At 40.7% G+C, this 15,802-nt stretch overlaps 1 protein-coding gene across 3 annotated transcripts in view; it reads right to left on the bottom strand.

The window, feature by feature from the left end:
* The window catches only part of fasn (fatty acid synthase), an 80,449-nt gene that overhangs the window by 12,311 nt on the left and 52,336 nt on the right, over positions 1-15,802 (bottom strand). For all 3 annotated transcript variants that reach the window (XR_008566298.1, XR_008566282.1, XM_054754018.1), the window contains exons 34-41: positions 14,195-14,346; positions 12,465-12,556; positions 12,002-12,396; positions 11,692-11,883; positions 9,336-9,545; positions 7,634-7,845; positions 3,486-3,584; positions 28-279 (exon numbers count right to left, since the gene is read on the bottom strand). Coding sequence is in view for 1 of the 3 variants with exons in the window: in XM_054754018.1 (XP_054609993.1) it covers positions 28-279; positions 3,486-3,584; positions 7,634-7,845; positions 9,336-9,545; positions 11,692-11,883; positions 12,002-12,396; positions 12,465-12,556; positions 14,195-14,346 (1,604 nt within the window). In the remaining 2 variants the exon portion in view is untranslated. The remainder of the gene's footprint in view (positions 1-27; positions 280-3,485; positions 3,585-7,633; positions 7,846-9,335; positions 9,546-11,691; positions 11,884-12,001; positions 12,397-12,464; positions 12,557-14,194; positions 14,347-15,802) is intronic.

Below are 15,802 nucleotides of genomic sequence, written 5' to 3'. Positions count from 1 at the left end.
ATCTTATGTGATAGTGATGAGTGTTACCTCGCTGAGCTTGTAGTCTGCTCCCAAGTTTTGCCCGTATTCACTGCTGGTTTTGGCGCGCAGTAGCATCACGTTGCCGTTGTATTTGGTCGCAGGGACGTAAGCGTCTGCTGCCTTCAGCTTATAGTAAAAGGTGGTGGCTGCAAAGTGCAGCATGTTTCTGCTGATGTTCTTGTGGGTGGACGTGATGAGGTCCACAGCTGCGGTGACACGTGCCTCCAAGTCCCGCAGCGGGAGGAGCGTCTCCAGAAGCTGGTGGGAAAGCACACATTGGATAGTTGGAGACAAAACGTAAAAGTAAAAACTGTTTTCTTTGCCATTTTTTTTTTTAAATGAGAAGGTCTTATGTCACTGTTTCTATCTTTAAGCAGCTCAGGTGGTCATCATCTGGCAAGTATTTGAAGGGACACATTCGTAAGTCAGCATTCGCAACCCTACAAATGAGCAGATTTTTGATAGAAAACCCCCCATTTTGTGCTAACCATCTCCCAAATTAGGCCATTTATTGGTAGAAAAGCCACATCATTTACCCTGCATTGGTAAAGCTGGAGTTGCACAGAAGTTGCTTGAGTTGCTTGAGGTTAGGCCAAAACCAAATTTTGCTGGATGATATTTGAGCTATATATTATCATCGATAATCGATGTTATCGGCAACTTTTTTTTTTTTACACCTTTTTCTCTTGTCATGAGAGGTGTAATTCACATTTGAACCGCTAGATGGTACTCAAGCATAGTGTACCTGTGTGAGCCACATTAGCTTGACACAGAAGTTGCCTGTATGTACAGGTATGTTTTAAATGTATGCCATATAACCGTATGGAATGGTTGCATTTCTTTCGCAATGTAGTGAGCTACACTCTGTGTGAGGGTGCACCATTTTGCACTGTTTTGTATGTTTACTTTGCAGGCCAAACGCCTCAGTAAGGAACGAAGGCTCCGCTGCCCGAGGCACCTCCATGGGTAGGTTTTTTTTTCCCAGTTGACAAAAATGTCCATGTCGGTCGTCAGTGTTCATGCGCTCACCTTGTTAATTCTGTTTAAAACCGAAATATTCCCGCACTGTGGCATTCGCCTCAGAAACCATCACTTCTGTGCCGTCATTGATGGGCTAACTGCTCTGTAATCACTCACTAGTAGCCCCGCCTTCACAAAGAGGCTGAATGAGATGAGGGCTCACGCTCTCTGTTCATTCCACTATAGAACCAATGCACACAGACAGATGTAGAGTGAACCCTCTCGTCATCCAGCCTGTGTGGCACAGAGAGACAAGCAGATGAAACATACACGCATACTGTACATGCACATGTCAATTTGCCGAGGGCGTCATAATTTTTTTTTTAAACGTTCGATTAATCAATTTATCCATTATCCTGACAGGCCTGCTTGAGGTGTTCTTTATATGCAGTGGATCAGCTTGATATTCACACATCACAACCCAACAGGAACTTACCAACCCAAATGCCTGGCTCACTCACGGTGCAACTAGAAATAACACCAAGTAACCGGTGCTGTTACAGTATTTTTAAGGGCATAAAAATAACAGCGTTATTGTTTTTCCAATCACTGGTAATCTATGTTTTTTTCTGTTCTGAAAATAAACCATTTAAGACAGTTTACCTTGTAGGGGAGCAGAATGGGTGGTAAACAGGAAGTGACATCGGGGGTTCAGAGTTACACTTTAACTTGTTGTGGGCTGCAGTCACAACAGTAGCCTGTGTTATGATTTATATTATTATTATTATTTCTATTGTTGTGCCTTTTGTGAGACAATTTATAAACCTGCAATAACAGCCTGTTGTTCTGGCGATCAAGCCTGGTGCCAGTCTCACCTAGTGACCAATGTAGAATACTACTTTAAGCTGAATCGTGTGTCTTAATGGCTTATACGATATTTGTGTTTTAGTTCATATAGCCATTTTTATGCTTGAAAATGATTAATTTGGGCAAAACATACATAGAATTTGCTTAAATATGCATATTTTTGGACTAATAATAGACCATTGTCAACCAAGAAACGACGATCATTTATTCATTTTTGAAAAAAGCGCGATACAGTGAGGGACGATTGTAGTAAAGAGACTGGACTGGAGAGTTGATGTCATAAATGGGAGCGACTTAAATGGGCTCCACCGTACTTGGCTGCAACCAGTAGAGCCACTGTCCATGTAGTCCCAATTAGTTCACACAACTCAACAACCCAGCTATTCTCACACATCCCTCTGTTACACTGATCAATAAGACACTAGCAATAAAAAGAATTCAAATTCTCCCTTCCAAATAAAAGTATGAATCTGTATACCGTAAAGCACCGTGTATAAACCGCACTTTTTTTGCACTGGTAAGAAGCAAAAAATCGGGGTGCGGTTTATACACGATGACAGGTCTGTGACCAGACGCAGAAACTGACGAGAAGCCCATTTTTAGAATAGCCGTCTGTGGGTCAGACAGCTGCTTTGACTTTAGCGCCCTCTGCTGTACAGTTGCTGAAAATGCTAGTGTATGCAACTAACTTATCTGACGGCTGTCTGCATTCTCACACAGTGAAACGATCTCTATATACACTGAAGCTAACCTAAGCTTCCATTAAAACATTGCAGTTGTAAAATACAACGTTGGAGTTTATTCAAATTCACACTGAAGCAATGCAATAAAATAATAATAGAGAAAAAGAGAGGCAGTGAAAGATAAGATATCAAAACATCTCTGAAAATTGCAAAATTCTTTCTTTTTATTTTTTATTATTATTATTATTAATCAACGCTTAGCCATAATATCAAAGATCTAGAAGCCGGAGTTTAGATTTCTTCTTTATTCTTCTTTTTGAAATTGCTTAGTACCTTTACGCATGTTCATTTGAGATGAAAGAGTTGGCAAGCATTTATGAAGTAAACATTTTTTTCCCCCTGCCGTGAGCCTGAAAATGGGGGTGCGGTTAATACACGGGGACGATTTATACACTGTGCTTTACGGTATCTTGTCCTTATTCTCGCCAAAGATGAACAAGGAAATGATGTCCGTTAAGACATAAAAGGTACCCGCGTTCTCATAACTAAAATCAATCCATCCATCCATTTTCTATGCTTATCCTCATTAGGGTCGCGGGGGTATGCTGGAGCCTATCCCAGCTGACTTTTTGGGCAGGAGGTCAGGTACACCTTGTACTGGTCGCCAGCCAATGGCAGGGCACATATAGACAAACAACCATTCACACTCACATTCATACCTATGGACAATTTAGAGTCACCAATTAACCTAACATGCATATTTTTGGAATGTGGGAGGAAAACGGAGTACCCGGAGAAACCCACGCACGCACGCACGCACGCACGCACGCACGCACGCACGCACGGGGAGAACATGCAAGCTCCGCACAGAGATGTCCAAAGGAGATTCAAACCCAGATCTTCCCGGTCTCCTGACTGTGTGGGTTTATAGCTGCGTACATTGCAGAGGTTTACCTTGTTGTACTCAGTGCCAGTGAACTGCTGGATGAAGGCGCACAAGGCTTCAGTTTCAGCCTCAGACTCTTTGTCTGGTGTCAGCTTGGCTCTGTAGCTCTGCAAAGCAAAATCCTCTGTTATTTACACATCACCAAGAACATACAATTAGGGGGAGGGATTGACTAATCACTATGAACAGTTGACAGTTTCTTTCAATCTGAAGTTTCCCATAAAAATGACAATTCTTCCCAAATTGTTTTATTTCTTTCAATCCATCCCAATCTTCATTCCAAAGTCTTTTTTTTTTTTTTTTACATTTAGACTGTTATATGCTTATATATATGGAAGGGTAAGCATCCCAGGTTGAACAAAATCCATCTCCAAAAACGGGGGGAGATGGTGCGGCCTAATTTTCCTTGTCATCATTAGGCAGCCAATATTGGATGGGTTACATTTTGGTCGTATTATCAGCATCGTCCTGACTGCCCCACATGGGTGGAGATGGAGTTAGATATGGCTAAAAACATGTCTATTCACTACTTGCACTACTTGGATCAGCGCTCCATTTTCCGCCTAAAAGCATATTGATAAACCAGTGCTCTGGCATACGTTGAGGGTGTGGGCCCAGATCAGGACGCGTTTTGGTTTCCTGGCTTTCTGCCTTTCTAACCCCATCTCAGACAACCTATCTTTCAACCCTACCTGCCGGAGCTAGGGTTCCGGGAGTGGCGGACACTAGGCACAGCATGTGTTCAGGACCTTTTCATTAATAATACGTTCATATCATTTCAGCAACTAATGGAAAACTATCATCTTTTTAGGTACTTCCAAGTTAGGCACTTTATCCTCAGTCAGTTACCAGATTTACAAACAATGGGCCTCATTCATGAAACGTTCTTACGAACACGTGTTTGTAAAACCTTCTTACGAAGATTTTTGGCATTCACGAAATGTGTTCTCAACTCACAGTTCTTAGATCTAAGAACAAATTCTACAAACGCTCAGGAGGACTCTTATGCACAAATAAAGCTTGCACTTTCAATGCGCAATCGCCCTCATGATGGACTTTGCAACCTGATCCCAAAAAATGTAGTGCCAATAAAATATCCCAACAATTATTTATCATCAAAACAACTAAAATATACTCCATCGATAAATATATATTCAAATCCCAATTCATTCATCCATTTCCCTACCTCAATTGCAAACGGTATCACTCAATTAATATCCAAATAATCTCAGATTTGCAACAAGATTCTGAATGTTGTTGCAAGTTTCCCTGGAGGTACACACGACTCCTACATTTTCCGAAATTCCTCCGTTGGAATGCGCCTGAGTCATGGCGCAGCATGCGACGGATGGTTAATCGGTGCATAAAATGTTAATTTCTTGCCTTTTGCATGTTGTTATGTGGCCATTAACTTATTTTACAGGTGATCAAGGCTATGCCCTGGCACCTTGGCTCATGACACCATTGAATAATCCGCAGACCCCACAAGAACAAATGTACAACCAAAAGCACACACGTACACGCTCCTGCATGGAGCGCACCATCGGTATACTCAAGGGACGCTGGATGTGTTTGGACACCGCAGGTGGAAGGCTGCTCTACAAACCAGAAAAGGTAGGTTTTGTAGTATTTAATATTAGGTTTTAGTTTATTTATGCTTTGGAATGGCAAAAAAATAAGAGGCAAACATTCTGATTCTTTGTGAAGGCTCTCATTAATCCAGGAATTCTCCATTGCAAATATGTTTTATTTGGTCAACTGGATAAATAATTGATTCTCTGTTCTTGCAGGTGTGCAAGAACAGAATAACACCGTAATGAAACGTGGTGTGCCTATTGCGCACGTAGCACCCCCAGATAACGACATGCGCTCCCAGCCACGTCTTGAGCCAGAGCACGGGGCTGCTGTACTGTATTAATTAGGCAGCGTCTAATCAAATGTAACCACAGAAAAAATAAATTGTCACACACAAACTATGTATTTTGACTTTATTTTTCCATCATGATTGTGTAAATATTTTCTAGAGTTTCCGAAATGGTTTGGTTTCTGATTGATGGCCCACCTCCCGTTTCCTCCAGATCCCTCTGGTGCAGTGCAATCTTTTTTTTTTGGACTCTGATTTTAAGTCAAACCACTTCTTTTTAACCTGTGCGGTGGCGCGTTTCTCCGTGGAAACGGCATTTATGTTTCCTGCAATGGTGCTCCATGCTGACTCTTTTTGGATGGCCTGATGACCGGTGGATACACGTGAAAATAAGGTGGTCTTGTGTTCGCTCACTCCTTGTAAAAGCACCTCTATTTCTATAGAATTGAAGTTGTCCAGATGCACCTCAGTCTTGCCCTTGCGCTTTGGCATCTTAGCCTCTCGCTGCCGGTTGCACACGGCACATTTTTGCCCTTATATAGGAAATAATAGCCGGTGACCTATGCAAATTAGGCCTCACATGCACGTGCATCCCCGTTGGCATTCATCAACCTAAGAACACCGGTGCGAACGATTATCCCTACTTAAGAACGTGTCGTGAATGTGGCGCAGTTTCCAACCCACGACTTCTTAAGTACACTTCTTAAGAAGACTTTTAAGAAGATGTTCGTGAATGAGGCCCATTGTTGATGCACTTCTTGACTTACAAGCATCACATAAAGGTGTTCATCTCTACTACGGTATTTATAACAAACTTCTGGGCATAAGACAAACCTCTCTCACTAACACGTACACAGGACTCACATGTCTAAAACCAAGACGTTTTGGCAGGAAGTCTTTCAAACTCTTTTGTCACATTCTGTGTCTGTCCTTTTGCTGCCGCCTGTCTGCTGTATCTTGCAGTTGCCACCAAGACGGCTGAGGCGGAGCTACCTGCACACACCTGCACACTATTATAGGCGGCGTGTACTTTGTTATTTCTGCTAGGCTCAGCCTGTGTGTTTTTGTTGGACTCTCTTACCGCGTTTTCTTCTTGTCACTACCCTCTGTTGTACATTAAAACCTTTGTTAACCTTCAAGTGTCACTCTCTGCATTTGGGATCCTTATATAGCTTCATGACATCTTTCCCTGATTGTCAATTTTCATTTGCAACCCAACACTTTAAAAGTGCTGTTTGGCACTACAGGCGAACCTGACTTGCGTTGTTTGATCCCCCCACAAAACGACATAGTTTGTCCCTCACTTCTCTCTTGGCCAGACGGGCAGTTCTGTTAAGGTGGAAGGATGCCGCCCCCGCCTACCCACACTCACTGGTTGAGAGATGTCATGGCCTGCTTAAATTGAGAGAAAATACACTACTCAATCTCGAAGGCACAAGAAAGATTTCATCATGTATGGGAGAGCCATCTTAGTGCATTTCCACAACTTCTTGTCCATTTATTGTCACCTGGTGTTTTGTTCATTTATTTATTTGTTGTCTTACATTTAATTGTTTTATCCTCTTAGATTGAAACCGGACTTCTGACTGCTGGTTGGTCTTTCGTGGGAACGCACAATTTAATTTAGGCTTCTGTCTTTTTGGCTGTGTGTGGCTTGCTTTGAGTTTTTTTTTGGTTGTTTAAAATTTATTTGGGGGACTTTTTTTGTTGTTCTCTGTCCAAACAGTCCATACATTGTGTACACCTTTTGTACACCAAAATTCAATAAAAATATAAAAAAAAGAAAAGTAAGTTCCACGACATTGTTCGATTGTCTGTAATACAGGTGCTAGTCATCCACAAACAGATTTGCATGCTTTTATTGTTGGGATTTCCTGTTTCCTCCCCAGACCGCATGACTTCCGGTGATGGGCGGAACAACGAGGCACGCCTGCAACCCCTCTGCAATTCGTGGTGCTTTTAAGTGCAGCAACTGGAGCAGGAAGACGCCGGATCGTTCCTCAGGATTCCTTTACACCCCATTTATTCTGCTTCCTTCTGCACAACTCCCACTGTACAGTCACAGAGAGCAGCTGCTTCCTGGACAGCGTTTTGAGACGGCCAACATGTTTCTTCATCGTATAGCTGACTATTGCTCCTACCTCTTTTGTGGTATGCTTAAGAATGATCACTTTTCACTGCATCCTCCTGCCTTGCTTTGATGTTCTGTCCCAGCTGTTAAACTGTTCATCTTAAATCTTGACCAGAACAAATTCACACTGTGGATTGCATCAGCGTCTATGCATCACTAACCTGTGTATAGGCTGCCACGTATGAGTGTGATCCATCAAACAGAAAGAGATTCTCCACAGCCAATTTCTGGTTCTGCAGCTGGGAGCACATTTCAAACGCCACACAGGCACCAAACGAGTAGCCGGCAATTCGATACAGCCCGTCTGGCTGAACCTGTCTGATGCAGTCCACGTAGTACGCCGCCAGAGACTGGATGCTGTCCAAAGGAGCAGCTAGGAAAGGACGGGAGCAACAAATTACACATTGCAATTTGGCAAACCGACAGGAGATGGGAACAGGCATGTATTGGAGCGTAAACCTTATTTGTCAGTAAATACTGCTTGCTGTCTTCCTTTTAGGCTGTGTCTCAAATGGAATACTTCCATCAACATCCTTCAACAGGTACTTAGTTCTTGAGGGCGTGGCTTTTGACAGTGGAATGCTGTCCCAAATCAAGTACCGATGTTGCACACTTACCACAAATAACTATTTTGCAGTTATTTTGCAATATTTACACACATTCTCTTATTCGCTCCATTTTTATGGTGAATTGCAACCATCGGAGTTCATCCCTTCCCTTCCGCTACGTCAGGGGTGTCCAAAGTACGGCCTGGGGGCCATACACCTGATTTTCAATTGACCCGCGGCATATTCGTTTCAAGTTTGGTAACAGGATTGCAGGTTTAACTTTTGGAGGGGCGTGTAATTCAACATGACAACTAAAAAGGAAAAAAAAAAACAACAGCAAAAATGGAAAAAGCAGCAGTAATTTAACAAGAATAAAGTCGCAATTTTATGAGAATAAGTGTTTTTTGTTTTGTTTTGTTTTTTTACTTGGAATCCTTTTAGGAACAAACAAAACAAAATAAAGTTGTAATTTTGGGAAAATTTGGTTGGGCAAAAAGTTACAAGATGGGAATAATGTCAAAACATTATGGGAATAATAATAAAGTCACAATATTAGGAGGAAAAAACAATATACAATACCGTAGTTGGAATTAAAAAAAAAACAAAACAGCAGAAATGGAAAAAACAGCTGTGATTTTCCACGAATAAAGTCAAAATATTAAGAGGAAAAAAAAGTTGTATTCCAATGAGAAAAAAAAGTCACAATTTTACGAGAAAAAACATTAATTTTATCAGGAAAAATATTTTAGGAGCATAGAGTTGAAATATGAAAGAAAACGACATTTTTGAAGTCAGAATGTTATGACAAACAAAAAGCAAAGTTGTAATTTTTGGAAAATTAGGTTGGGGAAAAGGTTATATTATGGGAATAAAGTCAAAATATGATGGCAACAAAGTCGTTAATATAATAATAAGAAAATTGATAGATTATTTCAGAAGGAAATTGAAATATTTGGAAAATTACAAAAAAACCCACAAGAAAAAATGGGGAAAAATAGACCAAAAACCGAAGTTGATACTAATACTTGCAGAAATTTTCACCTTTTTTCCCCACCGTTTTCACATTTTGCTGTTTAAGTATATACAACTTCTTGGCATATCTACTAAATATCAAAGTGGCCCTTGCATCTTTTCATTTTTCACTCTGTGGCTGTGACTGTGCTACATAGTCAAGATGGCCACTGTTGAGGGTGGCAAGTCCATCAATGCGCACTCACCGTTTTGGCCACTTTGATACTGGCAGTGCACTGTATTTCGCCGTCATTTTCCGTGTGAACTCGGTGTAAGTTCGGAAATGCACAAATTGTGACAATACCTTTGGTGCATTGCAAGCCATAGCAAGGCAGGCTGAGCTTGGAGGCAAGTGTCTTAAAAGCAGAAACAGAGCCCTCAATGGGATGGACGAGGAACAGTGGCCTCTCCTGGCTCTGCACATTGTTGAGAGGCGTCACCGTGGGGCCGTCCGGGTTGACGAGTAGCTGCGTCAGATTGGATTCTGACAATGTGCGGATGACGTCCTTTTTAACTGTGGAACACAGAAATTCAAAAGTGTTAGTAAAATCTTCAATAAACAGTTATGATACTACAACGGAGTATGAGGGCCACATTGAAAAAAAAAGTAATCTGAGATTTAGAGAATGAAGTCGTTAATTTATGAGACTAAAAGTCGTAAATTTACTAGCAAAAAAGTCGTAATATTACCTTGGCCCAAGGCCAAAGGTCACATAAGTCCTCCCGTTTCATAGCTGTCTCAGGCAATGCCTGTTACAACGGAGTATTAAAATAATAATTTTGAGAATAAACTTGTAAAACTTTGAGAATTCAATTGTAAATTTAAAAGAACAAAGTAGTACATTCAAAAAGTCGTAAAAAAACATTTTGTGGTTGTGTATGCACACTACCCATAAATTATTAATACTGTCCAAAAAGAAAAAGATCTGGCTACGTGCACAGAATACAAAGTCGCACATCGCTACTCTGAGGAAGGACGTCACTTTCGTTCTTTTCAGTTAACTTTATCCCCCCCCTTCATTATGTCTCCCGAGCGTGAGGCAGAGTCTTCTGATGGCGGTGAAAGTGAAAAGTGAAGTGAAATTAGACACAATCAGCTTTGGCTGCATGCCCGCTCCAACGCCGCGACCATCGTCAAGGATTAAGATGGTATCTCTGAACATGCAAAATGACATGTGCCTATGAAATGGACAGTGATAACTAAGTGGTCTCATTATTTAAAAGAATAAAGTCGTACATTTACGAGAAGAAACCTCTTAAATTTATGTTACCGACATCGCTCCATGAAAAGGGGGAACTTATGTGACCTTTGGCATGTAGAAGGGGCGGAAGTGAGAAGGGCAATGGCAAGACTTGCTAATCTGTATTCAACTGCTCTGTTTTGCTGCCACGTTATGAATACAAGCTTGCCTGAAGCAAGAGGACGTTTCCCTCCTTCCTGAAGAGCTATGCTCTTGTTTTCCTCTGATACTCACATACAGTATGACGTGATGACACGTAATATTTCCACTTTATTCTTGTAAATTTACGACTTTATTCTTGTAATATTACGACTTGATCGGGAAGTTCTGGATATTGCGACTTTTTTCTCATGAATGTACAACTTTATTGTCCTAAATGCACTTTTTTTTTTTTTTTTTGCATAAATCTTTTTTTCTTGTAAATTTACGACTTTTTTCTTGTAAATTTAAAACTTTATTCTGGTGAATGTATGACTTTTTTGCCGTAAATTTATGACTTTTTCTCTTGTTAATTTACAACTTAATTCTCATTAATTTACGCCTTCATTCTTGTAAATTTATCTTTTTTTCTCGTAAATGTACGACTTTTTTCTTGTGAATTTACAACTTTATTCTGGTAGTTGTATGACTTTCTCATAAATGTATGACTTTTTTTTCTTGTTAATTTACAACGTCATTCTCATTAATTTACGCTTTCATTCTCCTAAATGTATGACTTTTTTCTCGTAAATGTACGACTTTTTTCTTGTGAATTTACAACTTTATTTTGGTAATTGTATGACTTTTTATCGTAAATTTATGATCTTTTTTTCTCGGAAATGTACGACTTTTTTCTCGTGAATTTACAAGTTTTTTCTAGTACATTTACAACTTTATTGCGGTAAATGTATGACTTTCTCGTAAATGTATGACTTTTTTTTCTTGTTCATTTACAACTTCATTGTCATTAATTTACACCTTCATTCTGGTAAATTTATGAGTTTTTCCTTGTAAATTTACGACTTTTTTTCCCCGTAAATGTATGACTTTTTCTCTTGTTAATTTACAACTTAATTCTCATTCATTTACACCTTCATTCTTGTAAATGTATTACCTTTTTTTTTTTCGTAAATGTATGACTTTTTTCTCGTAAATTGACAACTTTATTCCACTACATGTATGAATTCTCGTAAATGTATGACTTTTTCTCTTGTTAATTTACAACTTAATTCTTATTCATTTACACCTTCATTCTTGTAAATTTATTACCTTTTTTTTTCGTAAATGTATGACTTTTTTTCTTGTCAATTTACAACTTAATTCTCATTAATTTACGCCTTCATTCTCGTAAATGTATAACTTTTTTCTCCTAAATTTGAGACTTTAATTTCGAAATCTCAATGTGGCCCTAATACTCTATTGTCGAATACAAATCAATACCGTTTGATCCTTCCGGCTTCTTATGGGACAGTTCACGCAGCTTGTTGATGGACAGCTGCCGAATCTCTCTCATGGCCATAACTATATCATAGTCACGCTCCAGAGTCTGGCGGACCTCCACACCCATCAAGGAGTCCAGGCCCAAGTCAGCCAGTGAGGAATCAGCATTTAGGCTGTTGACATCCCGCACACCTAAAGGGAGAACGGTACAGTAAATGCTCAATGAACACATTTAATAAGACAAACTGACACTAAACATAAGTAATACATGTACACTAAGTGTAAAACATGGTTAGAATGTAAATATTACCCAGAATGTGAGCTACAGCTTCCACCAAGTCCTTCTGGCTTCCCACCTCAGTCTTTACAACCGTGCGCTCTGCCAGCACAAAGCTGGACATCACTGGCCTCTGCTGGCACAGGAAGTGGTCGAGCACGTCCAGGCAAGATGCGATGCGCTGCGGTAGTGTGCCGCCAATCACTGCGTCATTGCCGCCCATGGTCTCCAGCACCACGCCCACATCACCGATGGCGCCCCATTGGATTGCAAGCCCGGGCAGGCCGTCGTGGCGCCGCTTCTCGCACAAGCGCTCCATGGCAGAGTTTGCGTAACCATAGTTACTTTGCCCGGCGTTGCCACGGCCGCAGCTGACCGAGGAGAATGCCACGAAGTAAGCCAGTTCTGGACAGGAATTTCTTGTGACTCTGAAGAAAGAAACAGAGTGTGTATCGAGTTTTTCAAACTAAAAGGAGGATTGAACCGCGTGTCTCACTTGTCCAAGTTTATGGTGCCATCATATTTAGGGTTGTTCACAGCAGTGAAGTGCTGAGGAGTCAGATTCTCCAACATGCCATCCTTCAACACCTGCAGGAATGAGAATCAAGAAGGGACGAGTATAAAAACAAAGATTCATCCATCGCTTGATAGGAAATAAAATTGACCGAGCAGCTCCCTGGTTACTCTGCTGCCAGCTCTGTGTGTTTATTTGGTTTGGTGTAAGCACCACATGTTGTATTTTATAGAGAGACTCCATTTAAAACATTAAAAACACACAAAAATGCTGCCTTTCTAGGGATCGAACAGACCAAAACTCCTTACAGATTTGAGATACATATTAAAAATACGTCCTCAGACTCAAATTCACTGTACTTTTGACACTCTGAATGCACAGTTGCCCCTTGCCACTTCATGGTTCGAACATCACGCCCTCACTCTATCCTGTTTTTCAAAAATGTATTAACAACTGAACGTTGTTTCATGACTGATTATGGCCTATTAGTTAAAAAAAGCACATTTTACATGTTCTTGGCCTAAATTAAGCATTTCAAAGCTTAAAAATGGATAAATGAACTAAAATGCAAACAAAGTTTAAGGCATTAAAAGAACACTGGCAAAAAACACAACTGTGAATCCCCGACATCCCTTCCTGTCCGCACGTTCGGAAAACATTTATCGCAGCACACGCACACACGAGTCTTATTTATGTCTTAAATGGCTTATTTTCTCAGAATACATCTAATATATTGGGTAATATAGTGAATTGGGGTGACTATAGGGGTGTTATTTCATGTCTAGAGGGCTCTACTAATGTTAAAAAACATATTTAGAAGTTTGTAAACAGGCTTTCTATGCTCTTAACTATGAGAATATTTGATTTACAGTATAAATAAGGACCCTACTGCGAGAAAATTCACTTATCGTGGTCGGGTCTGGAACCAATTAACTGAGATAAACCAGGGATTACTGTACATTTTTTTAAATATACAGGCGATCCTTGTGTTCTGACATTTCGTGGTTGTGTATGCACACTACCCATAAATTATTAATACTGTACAAAAAGAAAGAGAACTAGCTACGTGCACAGAATACGTAGTCGCACATCGCTACACTGAGGAAGGACGTCACTTTTGTTCTTTTTAGTTAACTTTATTCCCCCTTCATTATGTCTCCCGAGAGTGAGGCAGAGTCTTCTGATGGCGGTGCGTCAAAGGAAAGTGAAAAGGGAAGTGAAATTAGACACAATCAGCATTGGCTGCATGCCCGCTCCAACGCCGCGACCATCATCAAGGATTAAGATGGTATCTCTGAACATGCAAAATTAAACGGACAGTGATAAAGTGGTGTCGTTATTGAGACTTCCTCCGCCCACTAAGGCTGTCTCTCCCTCTTTTGCAATGCCCCTTCCAGTGTGCAAGACAGACGAATGTAAGGAATTGTTCTTTTTTTATTAATGTATTCTGTATTGTATATGTCCTGCATGTGTTCTGTGTACAGTGTGAGTGACTTAGGTGTTAATGTAGGCGCAAGTACCGAATTACACCACAACTAGTCTTACATTGCTGTCGTAGGAACGAAACTACAGGACCCGCTGTATGTAAAAAGCAGCAAATCCCATTGTACTAACAACTGACTTGACCTGAAGCCACCAACATGAAATCAGCGCATGTGGAAGAAAACTAAGCCAACCTGCAGGGTTGATATCAGGACTGATGTGTGTATTACCATGGCAAGGTGGAAGACCCCGCCCACTGTGCCCAGCCTGCGGGCCTCAGCGATGAGCTTCTCCGCTCCCTCCAGTGTGCTGACGTCACTGGTGGACACCAAAACGTCCACATTCTGATTCTGCCACTCACGCACACGCTTTGCCTGGTAACCTAACAAGTGTTCAAATGGGAGGAGAACGCAGCATCACCAAGAGAATACTGCTGAATTTCAGGCTGAATTTATTACCCTACAAAAATGATATCTGATATCAAGGTCAAAAGTGCTACCGGTCGATTGCGATCGACATAATGGGCACCCCTGGTCTACATGGGTGATCTTGGCATCAAATTTAAAGGGAAACTTTGATGGTTGTTTGATGGCGTTGTCTTCGGTTTCCTGACAATAAGTTATGTTTAGCTTTTAGCTTACTATCTTCTAGTGACTGGACATGTGCTTATTGATACTGAACAGCTACCACAGCAACCAAGACACAGCCCATCAGTACCGGGATGCTTTGCGTTTAAAAAGTTTATAATAAGGAAAATAGACCGCCAAGAAAGTTGATGTTGGATAAAAATGGCTGGAAACAAAAACAGCTATTTTTAGTTTAAAAAGAAAAAAAAAGCACCTTTGATCTTTATTGGAGGTACCGTAAATTCCGGTATATAAGCCGCTACTTTTTTCTTAAACATTGAACCCTGCGGCATATACAGCGGTGCGGCTAATTTATTTATTTATTTCTAAATTCTAATCTTGTGACATCTCCTTTACTTCAAAACTACAACTAATTGTTTAAATACTGTGCCGCTTGCGAGCCAGTGAGAAAAGTGTAGCTTTCTTTTGGCAGGAGCCAATCACGAGCTATCAGTGCACTCACAACAAGCTTGTCAACCAACTGGACAACGCAGAAGGTCATTATATGTAACAGTATAACAACATAACAGTCAGACTCACTGTGTCATCTTACTAAGAACAGTTTACTAACAACACTAAATTCATCACACAGCAACTTAACACACAACAAACATGTACCTTTATGAGTTCAAAACTCTTAAAGGTTGTCCCATAATCCATTGTGTCTGAGCAACACATTCATTGAGGCGCTGCAATGACGTCAGCCTTCCCTCTGGTGGACAGAGGCAGCATTGCAGCGCTGCTTGTCCTCCAATGAACTGCTCTTCTGGCAGTAATGCATTATGGGTAGATGTTAAAATAGCTGCTGTTTGTTAATTTTAACTCGTATTTCCCAGGTACCTTTTGAGTGTTAAGTTTCTGTGTGATGACTTTAATGTTTGTAAGATGACACCGCGAGTCAGACTGTTATATTGATTAATAATCTGCCATTGAAAATGGGTTGACAAACTCGTCCTGGGTTTTTTCATAGCTCATGATTGTCAAAGAGCTGCCTGATCCTCACGGACTCGTGCACGCCACAATATGCCATTTTATGACGTGGACACATGCGGCCTATACACCGGTGTTGCTTATACATGTACAAATCTGTTTTTTTTTGCTCTAAAACTGATGGGTGCGGCTTATACAACGGAATTTACCGTATTTCTTTTTTGTAGCTGTACAGGTTTTAAGTCAGTGACTACTATTAAACACCTCAGCTTTCTGATCACG

Source organism: Dunckerocampus dactyliophorus, chromosome 2, assembly GCF_027744805.1.
Source record: "Dunckerocampus dactyliophorus isolate RoL2022-P2 chromosome 2, RoL_Ddac_1.1, whole genome shotgun sequence".
Lineage (NCBI taxonomy): Eukaryota > Metazoa > Chordata > Actinopteri > Syngnathiformes > Syngnathidae > Dunckerocampus > Dunckerocampus dactyliophorus.
The sequence above is the reverse complement of the archived record's forward strand: the minus strand, read 5'-3'. Positions and strand labels throughout refer to the sequence as shown.